Source organism: Silurus aristotelis (genome assembly GCF_946808225.1).
Source record: "Silurus aristotelis genome assembly, chromosome: 9".
Lineage (NCBI taxonomy): Eukaryota > Metazoa > Chordata > Actinopteri > Siluriformes > Siluridae > Silurus > Silurus aristotelis.
Window position 1 is genome coordinate 9877953 of NC_139582.1, and position 17164 is coordinate 9895116.

The 17164-nt window shown below is 35.2% G+C and overlaps 1 protein-coding gene across 1 annotated transcript in view; it reads left to right on the plus strand.

Annotated features, from left to right (window-relative positions):
- Window positions 1–14708: 14708 nt before the first annotated feature.
- Window positions 14709–17164, plus strand: part of tox3 (TOX high mobility group box family member 3) — a 54299-nt gene continuing 51843 nt past the window's right edge. Inside the window, exon 1 of the mRNA XM_083550899.1 lies at window positions 14709–15477. Coding sequence (XP_083407025.1) covers window positions 15376–15477 — 102 coding nt within the window. The 5' untranslated portion in view covers window positions 14709–15375. The remainder of the gene's footprint in view (window positions 15478–17164) is intronic.

A 17164-nucleotide genomic window follows, 5' to 3' on the forward strand; every position in this document is an offset into this window, starting at 1 on the left:
CCCCATATGTGAAGGCTTGTGGTGAGTCTATTTTCACAGAAGAAATAATCTACAGACGGTTATTATTGTAGATCTTGAGCCTGGCAGCAGATTTTGGCCCCCTGCCAAAGCCTGCAGTCTTTGTGATTTTGTGATTTGTTCATCTCTGGTAGTTATTATTGGGGCACAAATGTCGCTGAGGTTTGAGCACCCAAACCACTTCTAACGGCCAAATACCAGCTGCTATGAAACAGCAGGATATAAAGAGACATTTAAAGAAGAAGGAGTAGATTTGGGTGCATGGTGTCAGGAGTATTTGTGCAAAAAAATGTTAGGGAGAGAGACAGAGAGAGAGCAAGAGAGCAAGAGAGAGAGAGAGAGAGAGAGAGAGAGAGAGAGAGAGAGAGAGAGAGAGAGAGAGAGAGAGAGAGAGAGAGAGAGAGAGAGAGAGAGAGAGAGATGGGAGTTTTGGCCCTTGGCCAATACAAGCTAATCACTCTCTCTCCCACTTTTTCACGTCTCTCACTGTCTATTCAACTTCTCAGTGTGAAAGAAAGAACAGACAGGGTAGGGAAAATGAATTTTGCTTCTCTTTGTGCAAAGTGGACCAGTTAAACATATCCATATGTTATTAATATAATTATGCTGCTGCTACTAAAATGTTTTTGCTCAAAATAATTTTTGCCAGATATAACAGCAAGTGTAAAACTGACAGATGAGATACAGAGTCACATTCCTTAAAACAAAAGGACCAATTCATGCACAATTCACATGATATCAAATGAACAGTTTAATTGGATTTAGAAACACAAAAAAAAAAGCCTTATCCTGAAGTCTTTAATTTAGGGGAAGAAAATTATTATTTAATGGATAAGGGTTCTTTGGATAGTTCAAGGTTTCTGGTGCCCTATATATATATATATATATATATATATATATATATATATATATATATATATATATATATATATATATATATATATATATATATATATATATCCCTTTCAGGTACAGAAAAATATAGAATTTTATGCCAAATCTTAAAAAAGGTGTTTTGCTTATATTTAACTTGGACTTGGATGTAATGGTGTTAGGTCAGTTTTAAACACTTTAGTAAGCCTAGCACAATAAACTATCCAGAGACCCTACAGGGAGACATTTTTTCCAAGAGCGTAAGTTGTAAGAAAAGTCATTGGGTCATAAAGCTTTACAGTAGAAAGTTTCTATAAGAGACGTTACTGAATAGACCATGTTTTAGAATGTAGCAACCATATAACTACCTAAAAAAAACTAAAGATGAACTCTCAAGAAGGTTTGTCTGAAATGATTCCAGAATTAACCTTTTTAGAAAGCTAAAGCTCATTAACTGCCTGAAAACCTCAGAGGAAGCCTTGTAGTTAAAAACACAGCAAAGCTTTCACCTCTCAATGGGGTTTTAGATAAAACTACTTTAGAAACCGAGGTAAGAACCCTCTATATGAAGAATGTCTGAAGAATCCCTTTTTTATACTATAAGAATGTTTTATGTAGAATCCAGCAACCCAGTGTTTTCTTATCATAGACTGTCCAAAGTAGAACATTACAAAAGCAGTAAAGAACTTTTAACTTTTCAAACAACCCTTGAAAACATTTTAGCTCCAAAATTAGAAATTGCTTGCATTGTGTAAGGAAAATAACACTTGGGAAATATTAAAGGAAAATAATAAACTGAAAATGAAGTTACCTTAAAGTTAATTATTTTCCTATAACAGCATTTTGTGTAGTTTTTCATACCTCTTATACCACAGCAGTTACCAAATATGACAAATATAAAATGTATATGTAAATTTAGGTAAAATGAGAAATGTCAAACATAATAGACAGCAGAAAGTCAAAACATTAATGGGAGCTCTTAGTGTTACAAAACTCTGACACTGGAGACACCTTTCATAAGTTTCCTCATAGAAAACTTCACACTATCAACATTTATAGTTTTCTCCATTGTTATTTTATTCAGAATCCACTATTCATGTCATTTTATTAGTAGTTACCATAGAAATGATAAAATTGTGTTAGAACAAGCTTTTTTGTGCATTCAGAATACATGTGCAATTCCTATATTATCTTAAAGCACAAATCTAACTTTTTATTTTGGATGTCATTTGATGTTTTCAGTACATCACATTTTGTGTTACATCTTTCTGTTTCAGTGTCAGCAAACAGAGGGACGTAAAATGATAGCATGTTAGATTAGGGTGCAAAATTACCTCTGTAACTCTGTGAGCAACTCACAAACAAATAAGCAACATGTCAATCACACAAGTGCTTGTTCATTTACAAGAAGTTTTCTTTGTGTGCTTTTTTTATGATTATTATTTTTATTAGAAAGGATTATTTTTCGGATATATTTTCTTCAGACATTTCATACAGAAGACGGTGGGTCAGGACAGCAGCATAATGAAGTCTAACATCACAGCTTGCTGCGCTTCAACAGCGAGATTTAATAACTGATAAGATGATAACAAGTGGCTTTCTGAAAGTGGCCATGTTTTTTATTATTTTATTAATCACACATGGATAGTTGGTTTATGGATGGAAGGAAAATTGTTTAAATGTGCAAATGCTGCTCACACATTTATTCAGTGTTAGAACAGGCTAAAGTAAACACAGCCATTTCAGAGAATTTTACATGTTCCTGCTTCCTCCTCCTCGTCATGCACTCACACAGATCTATGTTTACAGTGTTTATTTCGCATGCTCAATTTGCCATGTTATGTGGAAGGATTTCTGTAACTTGGATGGGCAACAGGATTATAACCCCCTCCACACACACATGCACACACGTCAGAATCAGATAAACATCCTCGGTTAAAAACACAAAGAAGTTTTTCATTTGTAGGCTACACACCATTAGCTTTACATACTTTTAAATTTGTCAAAAGAACTCATGACAAAGTGTATACATAATTAAACCAATTCTCCAGTCCTTTTAAATCTAATCTTTATCCACAGACCCTGTACATGATATACAGTGTGTGGTTACAAGAGCTCTAATTTTGCATATTTCCTTGAAGTGTGAAACGAACTAAAGAAATATTTACTCCAAGCAAACATATAATCAAAGTATAGAAATTTGATCAATTTATATTTTAAATATCTAAAAATGAGGCAAATTAAATCTGTATATCTAAACATCTGACAAATTAAATATCAAACTGTAAAACATTATTAAACAAAAAACGTAATGTTTAAGGAATGAAACAGTCAAGGCATGCTTTTACGCACCGAACAAGCATAACATTGACATTATGACCAGTAAGGTGGATAATACTGATTATCTCTTCATCATGGCACCTGTTAATGGGTGCAATCTATTAAACAGCAAATGAACATTTTGCCCTCAAAGTTTGAAGCAGGAAAATGGGCAAGCGTAAGGATTTGAGTTTGACAAGGGAAAAAATTGTGATGGTTAGACTACTGGGTCAGAACATCTTCAAAACTGCGGCTCTTGTGTTGTGTTTCTGCTCAGCAGTGGTCAGTATCTATCAAAAGTGTTCCAAAAAGGAACAGTGGTGAACCGGCGACAGGGTCATGGGCAGCCAAGGCTCATTGATGCACATGGGGAGCGAAATGTCTGGCCGTGTGATCTGATCCAACAGACAAGCTCATGTAGCTTAAATTACTGAAGAAGTTAATGCTGTTAATGCTCGATAGGTCAAGACTGTTCTGACAGTTGTTATGCCTGATCGGTGTTTAAAAAAAGATGTGCAGTACTTCAGTGTGTTCACATGTACTACAGCAATATGCTAACAATTAACTGAACACATTGTAGGTTTTATCCATTTGAGTTAGTTGAAACAATTTAGTTCCTGTAATCCTTTATGTTATAGCCACTAGTCCTTAGCCTGGTAAGGAGAAACTACACGATTACAGTACTAAAGTCTTTCTTATGGCAACTTAGTTACAGCTTTAGCTCTGACTGTTACAAAGCTCTGACACTAGAGACTCTTTCCATAAAAGCTCAATACACCTCTCCTCACAGTCATATCTATGACTACTCCATTTGTTTATGTGCAAATGTTCACTATAAAAGCCCATGTGTAAGGTGTTACTGTAGAAACAATAATGTATGAGCACATTAAAGCCAGAACTACTTATAATAGCTGCTTTCTATCCAAAATGAACTAAGAATACAGTAGTACTTATAACTTAGTTTTAGAAATAATTATTCTTAAATGCATTCACAAATTCACAAACGCTCTTTACAAAATGTTCTTCATCATGAGCTAAATAAACAAGCATCTGTTGTCTTCTCATACCGTGAAAAGTTGGAAGTTCTTGTCTGTTATAATCTCTAAAGCGATCACTAGACTCTCATTTCTAAAGCAATCATACATACATTATAGATGTATAGATAGAAGTAGAAAAAAAATGGAAAATTGCCAGCGTATTCCTTTAGGTTTAATCATATCTAAATTTACGAGATCTTCTGTACAGAGTCTGAGAAAATCACTGATACACATTAGCACGTGCTGTGCATTTGGAACGAGGGGAAATTGATGTGGCCTCTGTCAAAGAAAACAAATAAAATAGGCCTTGCAAAACTCTGATACCAAACTAGATTTTTACCTGCTGGTTCTGATGTACAGTAAATAACAAAAAAAGATTGTATATAGCAAGGTAAATGCCAGTGATTAATAACTCTTCTCTGTATTTTGTCTATAAACAATCTACCATCTACAGCCATTGTGTATATGCAAATTTTATCATGGGTCTCGTTTGCATAAGCAAACAGTGGGAAAACAAGTTTTATATTGCAAAATGTTCAGTAGATGATTTTATCATTAACCAGGTGTTTTTGTGCTATTCAATGCAACACATATCCAACTGATAACAACAGTAGCAAACTTTTTTTTTTTAAGATAGTTATACTTAATAACACTGAAGATGTAAAGGGAGTGTAATGCAAATAATGGCCCAAAACCAACAGTGAATTATCGTTGTTCATGGAACCTGAGACATCATAAACAAGAAATAAAAACAGATTCAGTTAGATGCAAAAGACTGCACACCCTGAAGACAAGATAAGGATGAGGAAAAGAGAACTGCAATGCATAGCAATACAATGTTTTAATGTCAAGTTTAAAAGATGCTCCTTTGTTATTAGAAGTACTAACATGGTTGCATAGAATGGAAACACACACACACACACACACACACACACACACACACACACACACACACACACACACACACACAGCTCTCTGATAGCTCAGTTTTTCAGTTTTCTGAAATGCACAGTTAAAATTCCTAATTTAATTACTTGTATTTTAATTTCCAAACCCATCACATTTACTCAATTAGAATTAATCGAACATGTCATCAAATATTTATAAATGACACCATTTCTGAACATGTTTCTGAGAACATTGTCAAAGAATGCCAAGTCAGAACATCATTACCAGATATTCATAGTGATATGAGGTTGCACTGAAGGCTACTATCCATTCATTCTGCTCTTTAAGCACTTCAAAAATCAAGCTTGGTTGAAATTGTGGATGCTCTTACCTCTTGCAGAGCAGATAACACCAGATGTGATCAGTATCTGTATTTTGGGTCTCTATGTATTTCTGTGATTTGGTTCAGGCTGTTAAAATCTATGCATGGTTGATGATCCTATCCTCTCTTCTGCATGAAGATCCTTGCACACATGAATGAGGTGGAGGGTTTAATGTAGACTTGCTGTAGAGCAGTAGAAATATATTCTTCTCTGGATTTGTGCTGTGTAGAAGTTAGCATGTGTAAATAGGTTGTGGGTTACTGGGGTTATATTGTGATCAAAGGGTGGTGGAGGACGGTGGTAGCTCAGTGGTTAAGACATTTGACTCTGGATCAGAAGGTCTCAAGTTCAAATCCTAGCACCACCAATCTACCACTGTTGGGCCCCCAAACAAGGCCCTCCACTGCTAGTTGTAAGTCAACTAGGATAAGGGCACCTGCCAAATGATGTCAATGTTTATGGTCTGGACTTACGAAATACTTTCCTGAACTCAGTTTGGTATGTCTTGCTTTTTTTTCCTACAAACAAATCTTTGTCACTGCAAACTAATTCACCACAAAGAATGCCTTTCTAATCAAATACATGCCATTGTATGTTTTTAAGAAATTTGGAGTGTATGAAATTTTCCTCGTGTCCAATATGACAGATATGATTAGAGTTGCAACATTAAAAAATTATTTGTAAAAAGAAATCCAAATGAATAAATAGTAATGCAAATGGGTTGATCTTTGTTTTTTCAAAGAAAAGGAATGCGGTGTTGGTTTGTGCTAGTGCAGTTTCCAGCATTTAACATAAAATTCACACTGATTTAATAATGTCACTTTCCAATGTGTAAACTTAGAAGCGAAGGAGTAACATGTGTAGTAGTGATCAAAAAAGGGAAAAAAGGAAAATTAACTCAAAGAAAGAAAACAGTGACAAAGATGGACATGCAATCATGAAATATGCCATTACGCTCAGAATAAGGAACACACTGAGCCATATAATGTAATTACTTACCACGTTTCACAGCATGTCAATCACGGTGATATCTCTGCATCAGTTAATGGGATACTGAAATGTCCTCTTCAGCTCGGAGGCAACGAAGGCACTCACTAATTAGTATGAATGAGGAGCATTAAAATGACTAATGCTGTGGAAGACAGGTTTTAATTGAGAATAATATAATGTAGTAGTGCACAAATTCATCAAAGCTCCACGCTAATTACTCCATAGACTGATGCTGCCTTTGAGTGCTGTTGCAGAGATGGCTGCTCATAGCTTGCTTGCTAATTACTAATCAGCTGAACAAGAGCTGTGTTTTTATATTTATATATATATATATATATATATATATATATATATATATATATATATATATATATATATATATATATATATATATATATTCAAATATTTACTGTGTTATCTGATAAATAGTCAGACCATGATAGAAAATAACATTTAACCACTATGATTTTCTGCAATCCCGTGTTACAAATACAAATATTCAATATCTGTCAATTCGGGATTAAAAAAGCAATGAATGATGCATTGACTTTGCTGTGAATGCTGTGAATAAATATGTGATGCATTCAGAGAGGAGTGTGGAGTTTTTAATGCAATGCTGTTATATGATTCAGCAATGTAACCTTAAGAGAGAGAGAGTGCACACTGAGACTTAATCTTTATTCTCTCACATCATTACTGAATGCCATCATAAAGGCAACAGCTCCCAAGACTACAACATAAAATGCAAAGCCAGTGAATTTGCACTGCAGCAATTTTTCTACATTTTTTTTTTTTTTAACAGAGCAGAGAGACGGAGGGAAAATGACACACTTCCTGGCTGTAATGGTTCGACTCTACAAAAACATCATTATTTGCTGGAAAAATAGTCCTGTGGACAGAGTAAATTTACCTTTCTTTGATTGGATGAGTCCTACCTTGCCTTTTCCTCATTGCTCATTTGGTCACATATACAACCTTGCAGATGTGTAAACATTAAACTACCAAGCACTATCTTTCTCAGAGTCAATAATCATGTAATTTCTGACAGAATTAAAGGCTTACTCCTTTATAGTATCTGAGAGTCAGCAATCATTCAATGTAATATTTGAAGTGCAAGGTATAAAACACTATCAGATGAGATATTATCAGGAAAATGCTCAGTGACAGGGTGCTGTGCTGTGACCTGACATGAATTGAAGTTAATGTTGCCACCAAAAGTTGATTATTTTCCAATAACAACATGGCCTGGAGTGTTATTCCTCATACTCTACAGTGAAATGGCAAAACATTTTTATCCATTAATCATTACGTTAATCTGAATGTTATGAAATGCTCATTCATTCATTCATTCATTCATTCATTCATTCATTCATTCATTCATTCATTTATTCATTCAGTCTTTCATTCATCTTTAGTAAGTGTTTGATTCTGCAGTGGATCTGGAGCCTAAATGCTAATGTGGTTTATAAGATGTGGTCAGCCAATGAAACATTCCAAATGCTCATGTTGTCCTGATTCTAATCACTATAACAATAATAGGTTTTTTTTAACTAGCCTCAGTGTTTTCAATAGGTCTGGAATCAGCCTAGGGTGTCATGGGGGATGGTAGAAGGTTAGTGGTCTGGGAGCGCTTTTCTGAAATCTACTATGAATTTCTATACAATAGTTCATGTCATGCTCAAATTGGAAACACAGTGCTGTATTTTCTTTTGAAAAAGGACAAAAGGACACTGATGCCTGGCCAAGTATAACCTATTTGGAGCAAAGTGATAATACTATCATATGGAATTTTGGTAATATAATACATACCGACTGGCACAGTAGGAAGCATTTCTATGGTCCTGAGTTTATGTTTGTGAGTTTTGCATGTTCTCTAAATCTGTCTGGGTTCTCTGGTGTCCTGCTTCCTCCTAAAAAAAAAAAGGGAATGACAATAGGTGGATTGGCAATGGAAGTTTTCTCAAAGTTGTGAATAAGTTTCAAAATTTGTGTGTAAGATCCAGGGTGCATTCCATTATCAAAGGGTGTATTTTCATGATAAGCTCAGGAAAAACTGCATACTGAAGACGGGTAATGAATGAATGATTAAATGAATATCAGATACTTGATTATAACATCACCTCATACAAACCATTGTGACTCTGGTTATTGGTGGCTTTACATTTGGTAAAAAGAAATACATGTAGAATCACATAATATTTGGATATTATATTTTTGATTGCACATTTAATTATATTAATGACGATTCCTGGCATTTTTCACTTTTGATAGTGATAATATTACTTTCTATGATAATATCACAATATTTTTAACAAATATGACCAAGAAAGGTAATCTTTACTGTTGTAAAAATCATTACAAACTAAAGTCATCCTCAACTCATCTTTGATGTATTGAGTTACAAAGATCTTTTTCAACTGATGGGCTCTGTGCATCGGCAGCTGTGCAGTCTGATTTTCCTCCTCAATGGAGAGATCACGTAATACAAGGGGTGCATAAATAAAGATTATTGGGTTAATAAATTATTTTGCATTTATTATTCTTTTATTCCTCCACATAATTACTGCAGGCTGCTATAATTGAATCTGAACTCGTGCCAGCGGATGATAATTTGTTTTCAGGTTACCAAATGGTGACAATGCGGCCCGGCAGAGAGGAAATGACACTGTGTGTGCACGGCATAATTCATTCCTGCTCCAACACTGACACCAAACCCTCGGAGAGGAAATTAATTCAGTAGCCCCCCCATCCAATCCTCGCTGTGCAGCCAAACAACATTACATACAGAAATAAATAACAACAGTGAATCAAAGGTGCTAATTCGTGGAGCAGCAACTGGGTATTCATAACCAAACATAACCGATACAATAACACCATATGGCTTATTTTGAGCTGGAGAATAATTTTTCTCAGTGATTGTATTTCTGTACGCATGTTTGTGTGTAAGAGAGTACAGTGTATTAGTGTGTATTAGTGTATACAGTGCACACTACAAGGTGTATTGCTTCACACAGCTACACATTTTGACAAGAAGATAAGAACTACAATTACATTTTTGGCTCTGCGGTGTAATATTTACTCTGCGCAGAGATAGCCTTGGAGTGAAACCTGAATTATCACACATTTCCCAGCATGCCTCATTTTTTCATGTTTGAAATTCATTTAGCCCATAGAACGTTCATATTTGCAGTTCTAAAGAAGTGTAGAGTACTGCTAATACAGAGCAATCCTTATAATATGCATAATACATCACCTATATCCTGCTGTTGCCTCCTTGAACCGTTTTGATTCCTGCCCCCATAAGAAACAGCATTCGAGATTTTTATGCCTATAAGTATGAATCCTACATAGGGAAAATATTAGAAATAAATTGGCTCCTCTACAAATGGAATTGGTGTAATATGGCATGTAGAGCCCAAAGGGGAGGAAATATCCTCTGGTTATTAGAACGCTATTAGAGATTTGCTCTCATTTGTGAGATTGAATATGATCCTGTGCTATTTAATTAAACCTTGGCACTCGCACTGACTGCACAAAATCATTCACTCACTCGACTTTGGATGAAGCAAGAAAGGAAACAGGAGTAGGCCAGGGATATCGAACCAAACGAGTCTGTATTATATTAGTGTCAGGAGACATCTGAGCAGCTCACCCAGCTAGCACTAAGTTAACAGAACACTTTTGGAATATGGTTTTAGCAACATCTAGTTCAAAGAACGTTCAGTCTGTTCAATTCCTGTAATTTGTTTTGGAAAAGTTCCTACAACATGCTTCAATAAAGTTTTTGTCTAAATGCGGACATTGTACTACAATATCCAATCATTATCTTTAGTAAGCACTTTATCCTGATCAGGCATGCAGTGAATCTGGAGCCTACCATGGGAATACACCATGGATGGAATGCCTGTGCATACAAATTATCTCTGTCTCACACACACACACACACACACACACACACACACACACACACACACACACACACACACACACACACACACACACACACACACACACACACACATGCCTGTAATGCAAAAGACGAAGAAGAAGAAGAAGAAGAAGAAGAAGAAGAAGGTTAATAAAAATGTATCACAGGCAATTTGATCATATTAGACCATATCGCCATAGACTTTCTAGACCCATTGACTCCATAGACTATAATCTCACATCTCCTAATGTGGTTCAACAGCTTCTGATCTATATGTGTAGATTTTGGTATCAATCAGACAAAACTTATTAAAAATGTTATATAGTTTTCATGAAATGAATTTGAATTATGAATATTATTTACAGGGACATACAAACTTTTACAAGACTATACAAAAGAGTTTTACCTGTCAAAGTGTTGCACTTAAATAACATGTAAGGAAGGATGCAGTGTTAGAGAAAAAGAATCAACAATGGAGTGGTGTAATGACTTTTCCTACCCTAAAATTTATTATTATCCATTATCTTGTCATTACCTTTTTTATTTCTCTTATACCACAGCAAAAACCTGATGTCTTATTAACGAAAAATCGATGTATTTGTGTATATTGTAGTTACATTTAAAGTTGCAGTCATTCCCTCACCAGGCTCTTTTTTCTCTCTTGAAAGACTTCCCTCAAAAACTTTACCTTAAAACAGTACTGACACTAGCACAACACAAGTATTTTTACATAAAAGTCATAAAAAAAAATTCACAATAGCAAGGGTTTTACATTGTATAACAGCAGACTGGAACTTTGTAAGTGTTTTCTCTATAAGTACCTGTGAATAAGTTTCTGATTATTTGTACACTCTTTTCATGTTGGATAAAAGTTTTAAATGTACTTTGTATTGCTTTGATTCACCGCTGTGTGAAGTACATTATCCTTCTGACTAAACATGTTTAAGAATTCAGCAGTGCTGTGTCATAAATCTTAATGAATCACTTCATATCTCAGTCAATAAAGAATCAGAATCTGCAATAATGCTGTTAACACCAAGAATTATCCAGGTTTCATGGTTGAGAACAGGCAACATGAGTAATAGGTGTCCGTTGGCTTTCTTTAAACATACAGTAATCCTTTCCAGATGTCATGACTCATCAATGCTTTACCAACGTCTGAGTTTCATTCCCACTTTCACTTCTGCAGATTTGCATACAGGATTTAAAACAACTAGGAGTCTCATTGTACTTGTGGCACAGTTTAAGTTGTGAATTAGCTATTTATAGTTCAAGGAAATATGTTCTTCAAGAACAGGACATACTTATCCCACTACCTCGTTTGGTGTCTCATTTAATTTCGTCTGGCATTTTAATGATTGGCTTTTGGCATGTTCAAACATTTACTACACTGTAAAACAAATGCTGATACAAGTTCCTGTATTATGTCTGACTGATGCACAATAAATCTGTACTGTTTGTTTAGACACAAAGTCTAAAGGCAATTATTATAATTGCAGAAATTTTTGCATATTCATTATAATCATATTTATAACACAATGGTGTTGATTTCTTAATTATGATTGGTCAAAAGTGTCTATAATAAGTGTCAATAATGTTGACTGCAATGTTTATATTTTTTATATGTTATGTATAGAAGAAAATTAACTCTTGATATGGCAATGTTTCTTTCCCCCATAGGAAAGTCTCACAATTTGATGTTTCTTGACATAAGAGTCTGCTTTTCTTTTGTCTCACTAACATCAACAAAGAGACAAAAGACAGGCTGGTGAGGGAGGGACTGTTTACAGCCGCAATAATGTAAGCGATAAGAAGAACTAGCTTGTTTCAAAGGCATTCCACATTATATGCAATTATTATTATTATTATTATTATTATTATTATTATTATTATTGTTATTATTATTGTTATTATTATAATATAATCTAACAATAATTGTTATTTATTAAGTAATTATTACTTAATTTTTGACAGAATTATAATAATCTGGTACATTACATCATGTTTTATTGACAAAATCATGCAAATGTCCACAGCTGAATTTATTTGATATTTTAATACAAATATGCTTTTACATTCATTCTAAATGTTTTACATGTTAAAGTTATTGTAACTGGTTTGATTGCTAAGCACTTAATGACACTATGTGCTTAGCAAATAAAAACAGTTTCAAAAAAAAAATATATATATATATATATATATATATATATATATATTTATAAAATCTATAAAAAGGCTCAGAAAATGGTCTTTTAGACAAAATGTCACAAAACTGTTGATATATTCCATGTATATCAAAGCCGCTTAATTGTTTTTTTTTTTTGGACACTTATGATTACTATGGCTTGAAGAACTCTATTATAACCTTATAGGGAAGGTCTACATTACCCAAGTGAGTTTATGGAATAATCACCCCTTTACAGTTTACGTTTCATTTCTCTGCCCCTTGTGGCCAAATTAGGGAATTAAATCACCCTACTTCAGCAGAAAGTGTTTGAAAAGCCAGAATTCTTTCTTTCTTTCTTTCTTTCTTTCTTTCTTTCTTTCTTTCTTTCTTTCTTTCTTTCTTTCTTTCTTTCTTTCTTTCTTTCTTTCTTTCTTTCTTTCTTTCTTTCTTTCTTTCTTTCTTTCTTTCTTTCTTTCTTTCTGGATGATTATGAAGTTTATGTTGAATTCATAGCATTCCCCACCCCACCAGCTTGTGCAAGCATTGCAAATATGACAAACTTGCAAGCTAGCTTTTTGTCCTATCTTTCACGTGCAGTATAAATGTTTCTATTAAACAATTGTAAAACAGGTTATAATAAAGTTAATAAGCATTCAGATAGATATACAGTACTGTATTGACAACCAGCTCATTTGGAAAGGTAGAAGAGGAAATGACTGATTCACATGCAAATAGTCTGCCCCACATTTTTTTCTTTTTCTATGTAAAGCCAGGTTCCTTATTTATATTGACTGTGTCAGTTTAATTTAATACAACATCTAATAAACCAAAGTGCCACATTGTACACAGCAAAATCCTCAGTTTTTACTTAGAGTTGCAGAGTGGAAAAAAACAGTTAATGTGTTAATAAAGATCCAGCTAGACACAAATAAACACAACAGGTGTAACTTCTAACAGTAAATGTTAATTTAAGACTGGGGATTTTTCAGTTGTTTAATTTTGTTCCAAGGTTCCTAATACACCACCACATTAAGACCATGTGTGAGATACATTTTTGTACTACAATTTGTTGGAATCCAATTAATCATGTTTATTTTTATTCACATCATGGCTGCTGGTCATTTATAGAGTTATAGAGATAGCAGGTTAACCAGAGTTGAGATAGCTGACTACAGTTTTTAAAGTGTTATCACAAATGTTCCAAGTGACCAAGTAATGATCACTATTGTTCCCAACAACTTTTCACCAGTGTTCCCAATGGTAAATTATTGATCAGTCAATGCTAAATTATTGAACACCATGGGTCCCAACAGCCTATCACTGATCACAAATGTTTCCAATGACTAATCAATAATCATCCAATGCTCAATCTTTGATTGGCATTGCTCACAATGACCAATTATTGATTATCATTGCTCTTGATATTTAAGTTTTGGTATTAAGAACAACCAATTGTTCTCAACAACATCAAGTTCCACACTACATGCACATACATAGGTGGTAGCTCAGTGGATAAGATGGTCTTCTGTTCAGAGGGTCATAGATTCAAATCCCAGCACCACCAAGCTGCTACTACTGGGCCCTTGAGCAAGGTCCTTAACCCTCAATTGCTCAGCTGTATATCTAAAATAACAGAAAGTCACTCTGTATAAGTTTATCTATCTATCTATCTATCTATCTATCTATCTATCTATCTATCTATCTATCTATCTATCTATCTATCTATCTATCTATCTATCTATCTATCTTTTTATCTATCTATCTATCTATCTATCTATCTATCTATCTATCTATCTATCTATCTATCTATCTATCTATCTATCTATCTATCTATCTATCTATCTATCTATCTATAATGCCTCAATATCAAATATATATATATATATATATATATATATATATATATATATATATATATATATATATATATATATATATATATATATATATATATATATATATATATATATACAGTGTGTGTGTGTGTCTGTGTGCGTGTGTCTGTGTGTGGGGTATATAATAGTATATATAATAGTCCTAACTCTTGGCATTAAGTTGCTGGCCGGGTTGCAGTAGCTCTATGTAACAACCCATTGGGCGTGGTTAGCGGGGCGCGGGGCGTGGTCGCGGTTGGCCGCACGCTCTTCTTCTTCATTACGCTTAAAAACACACAGCTTGATGTAGGCTGATGTTAACAAGGAGACTATTGGTTATCTCTGATCCCCTGAAACCCGGCGGCATAATTAATCTGTAACCTGCACTTCGGAAGTTTTTTTCCTTTCTGTAAGACCCGAGGAGCTGATAATAAGGAAAAGAAGGAGGGATAATGGTGACGGAGAGAAGTATCCTATGGAAAGGGGTCATTTTGGTTCTTTTTTTTTAGATAAGTCTAACTTTGGACTTGGACGCATTTGATTCAAACCTGATGCTTTGAAAGAACTGGTTGTGAAAGGAAGCACGCTTTTCACTTTGCTTCAGCACTGTGTGTGTGTGTGATCGGTGTGTCTGTGTGTGTTTTTGCCTCCTTTTGTGTCCCGCACTTCTCCGAGCGCGGGCGAGACATTTTCCCCGGACATTTTCCCCTTACCTCCTCGAGGTGACCCAAAACCCGGGATTAGTGAAAAACTTTATACCTTTCAATCTATTCACGTCATTAATTCTTGCTATAACCCTCCATCTTTTAGTCTTCCTCTTGGATTGTAAATAAAGAAGGCAGCGCAAAGAAATACAAACTGGTTGCGGTGCAGCTGCGCCTTTTCCGAGGGGGAAAACATGGATGTACGATTTTATCCGTCCTCAGGGGGGACTTCCATTCCCGGAGATCCACAGAACATGGATTTCTCCCACTGCTCTGGCTACTACAGCTACAACAAGGTGAGACAGGATGCTTATAATCGCGCTTGCACAAAGTTGCTTTTGCGCCCGTGCGCACTTCTGCTGACATTAAAATAAACCCCTCCACATTTAAAACACTTGTAACAAAACAGTGCATCACTCATCATTCATGCATGCATCTATACAATCCACATAATCGTGTCTGGTTCATGCGTTACCAATGGTTTGGTCGGATACCTTGACGCGCGTGCGACCTCGCCATGTGTTAAAGGTATAAGCCGGTCGGAACCTTTTGCGCGTTTAAAAGCAACACTGATAAGATATATTTTTAGTGAAAGAGCAGTGAAATCATTTAAGAGTTGTAGTCTTGCATGAGTTCAATTGTGGGTGGTGGAGATGAGGGTCGTAATGGAGCAGGTGCGCGCAAAAACGCGCCCAAAACATTTGCATAAAGGGGGCAAATTGTGTAGAAGTTGCCATCAGTATGATTTATTATAGGGTTATACATGCCGAGTCTGGATTAGATACTTGCTGAATGACAGGGAAGCTAGTTGAGCTGAAAACAAATCCAACCCGTTCATTTGGAGTGTCACGTTGAATTAAGCAGCGATCGCTCACTCACGAGCGATTTAGCACGCGCGTTGTTCTAAAGCAGTTGTTACTGTTGTCTCGCGAGCGCGCGAGACAAAAGCCGAGCTCGCGCGCTTGCGGGACAATGCACGGATTTGCGTTTGGACATCATGACACAACGATATGACTGGAATGTTTTCGTTTTGGGCCACTTGTGTGTTTGTGTGTTTTGTTGACCTTTTGAGAAGGTATTGTGTAAATGTTGCTGTTGGGGCACGAAAGTTTTCACAGCCAGAGTTGAAATTCCCAAACAGTTGGTCAATTTCTTTTTTTTTTTTTTTTTTTTACCCCTCCCTTGACTAGATACCATCTTGTTTAACAAAGCACATTTTGTGATGTGGTACAACAGGCTATCAGTGTTTAACTTAGTGAACTCCATCATGCAAACAAGCCTAATAATTTGCCTTTATTTAAATATCATATATGCATGTGAGTTAGGATATGTCAAGAGCATTACCATGCTATTTGTGGTTATAACAAAACAGTTTGAATGCCATGTTGTTAAATGGTAAAAATCATCCATGAGGTCAGTGTTCGATGCTCCCATGCATCTCTGAGAAAAGCTTGTGTGTGCTTTTAAACATTCCAGAATTTCCACAAAGTATTTTCATAGAAAATCAAAGCACATATCATTATACAAGGGCGATGTGCCCTTTTTCAACTTGCCACAACTTTTTGCACCTCTACATATAAACTTATGCAGGTAAATATCACTAAGGAAACAAACCATAAATAAACACATTGCCATGATTTTTCAGGACATGTGTGTGTGTGTGTGTGTGTGTGTGTGTGTGTGTGTGTGTGTTGCTATACAAGCACTAATTTCACAAGAGTGTAAAATGATAGCTCCTTTAATCAGCACAAGTTTTATGTGGCCACTTAATGCACGTTAATCCACCTGATATACCATCCGAAAGTATTCAGTAATGCGAGCTGTGCAGTTGCAAACCGTTTTTATCACACAGCGTTATCTCAAATCACAAAGTCATGTAGATCATTTACTTTTAATCGCAGCTTTTGAGTAGTCTGTAACTTACACCGATTATTAAGTGTTTCCGTAAAAAAAGGAAAAGAAAATGTCCTTCAGAAATCACTT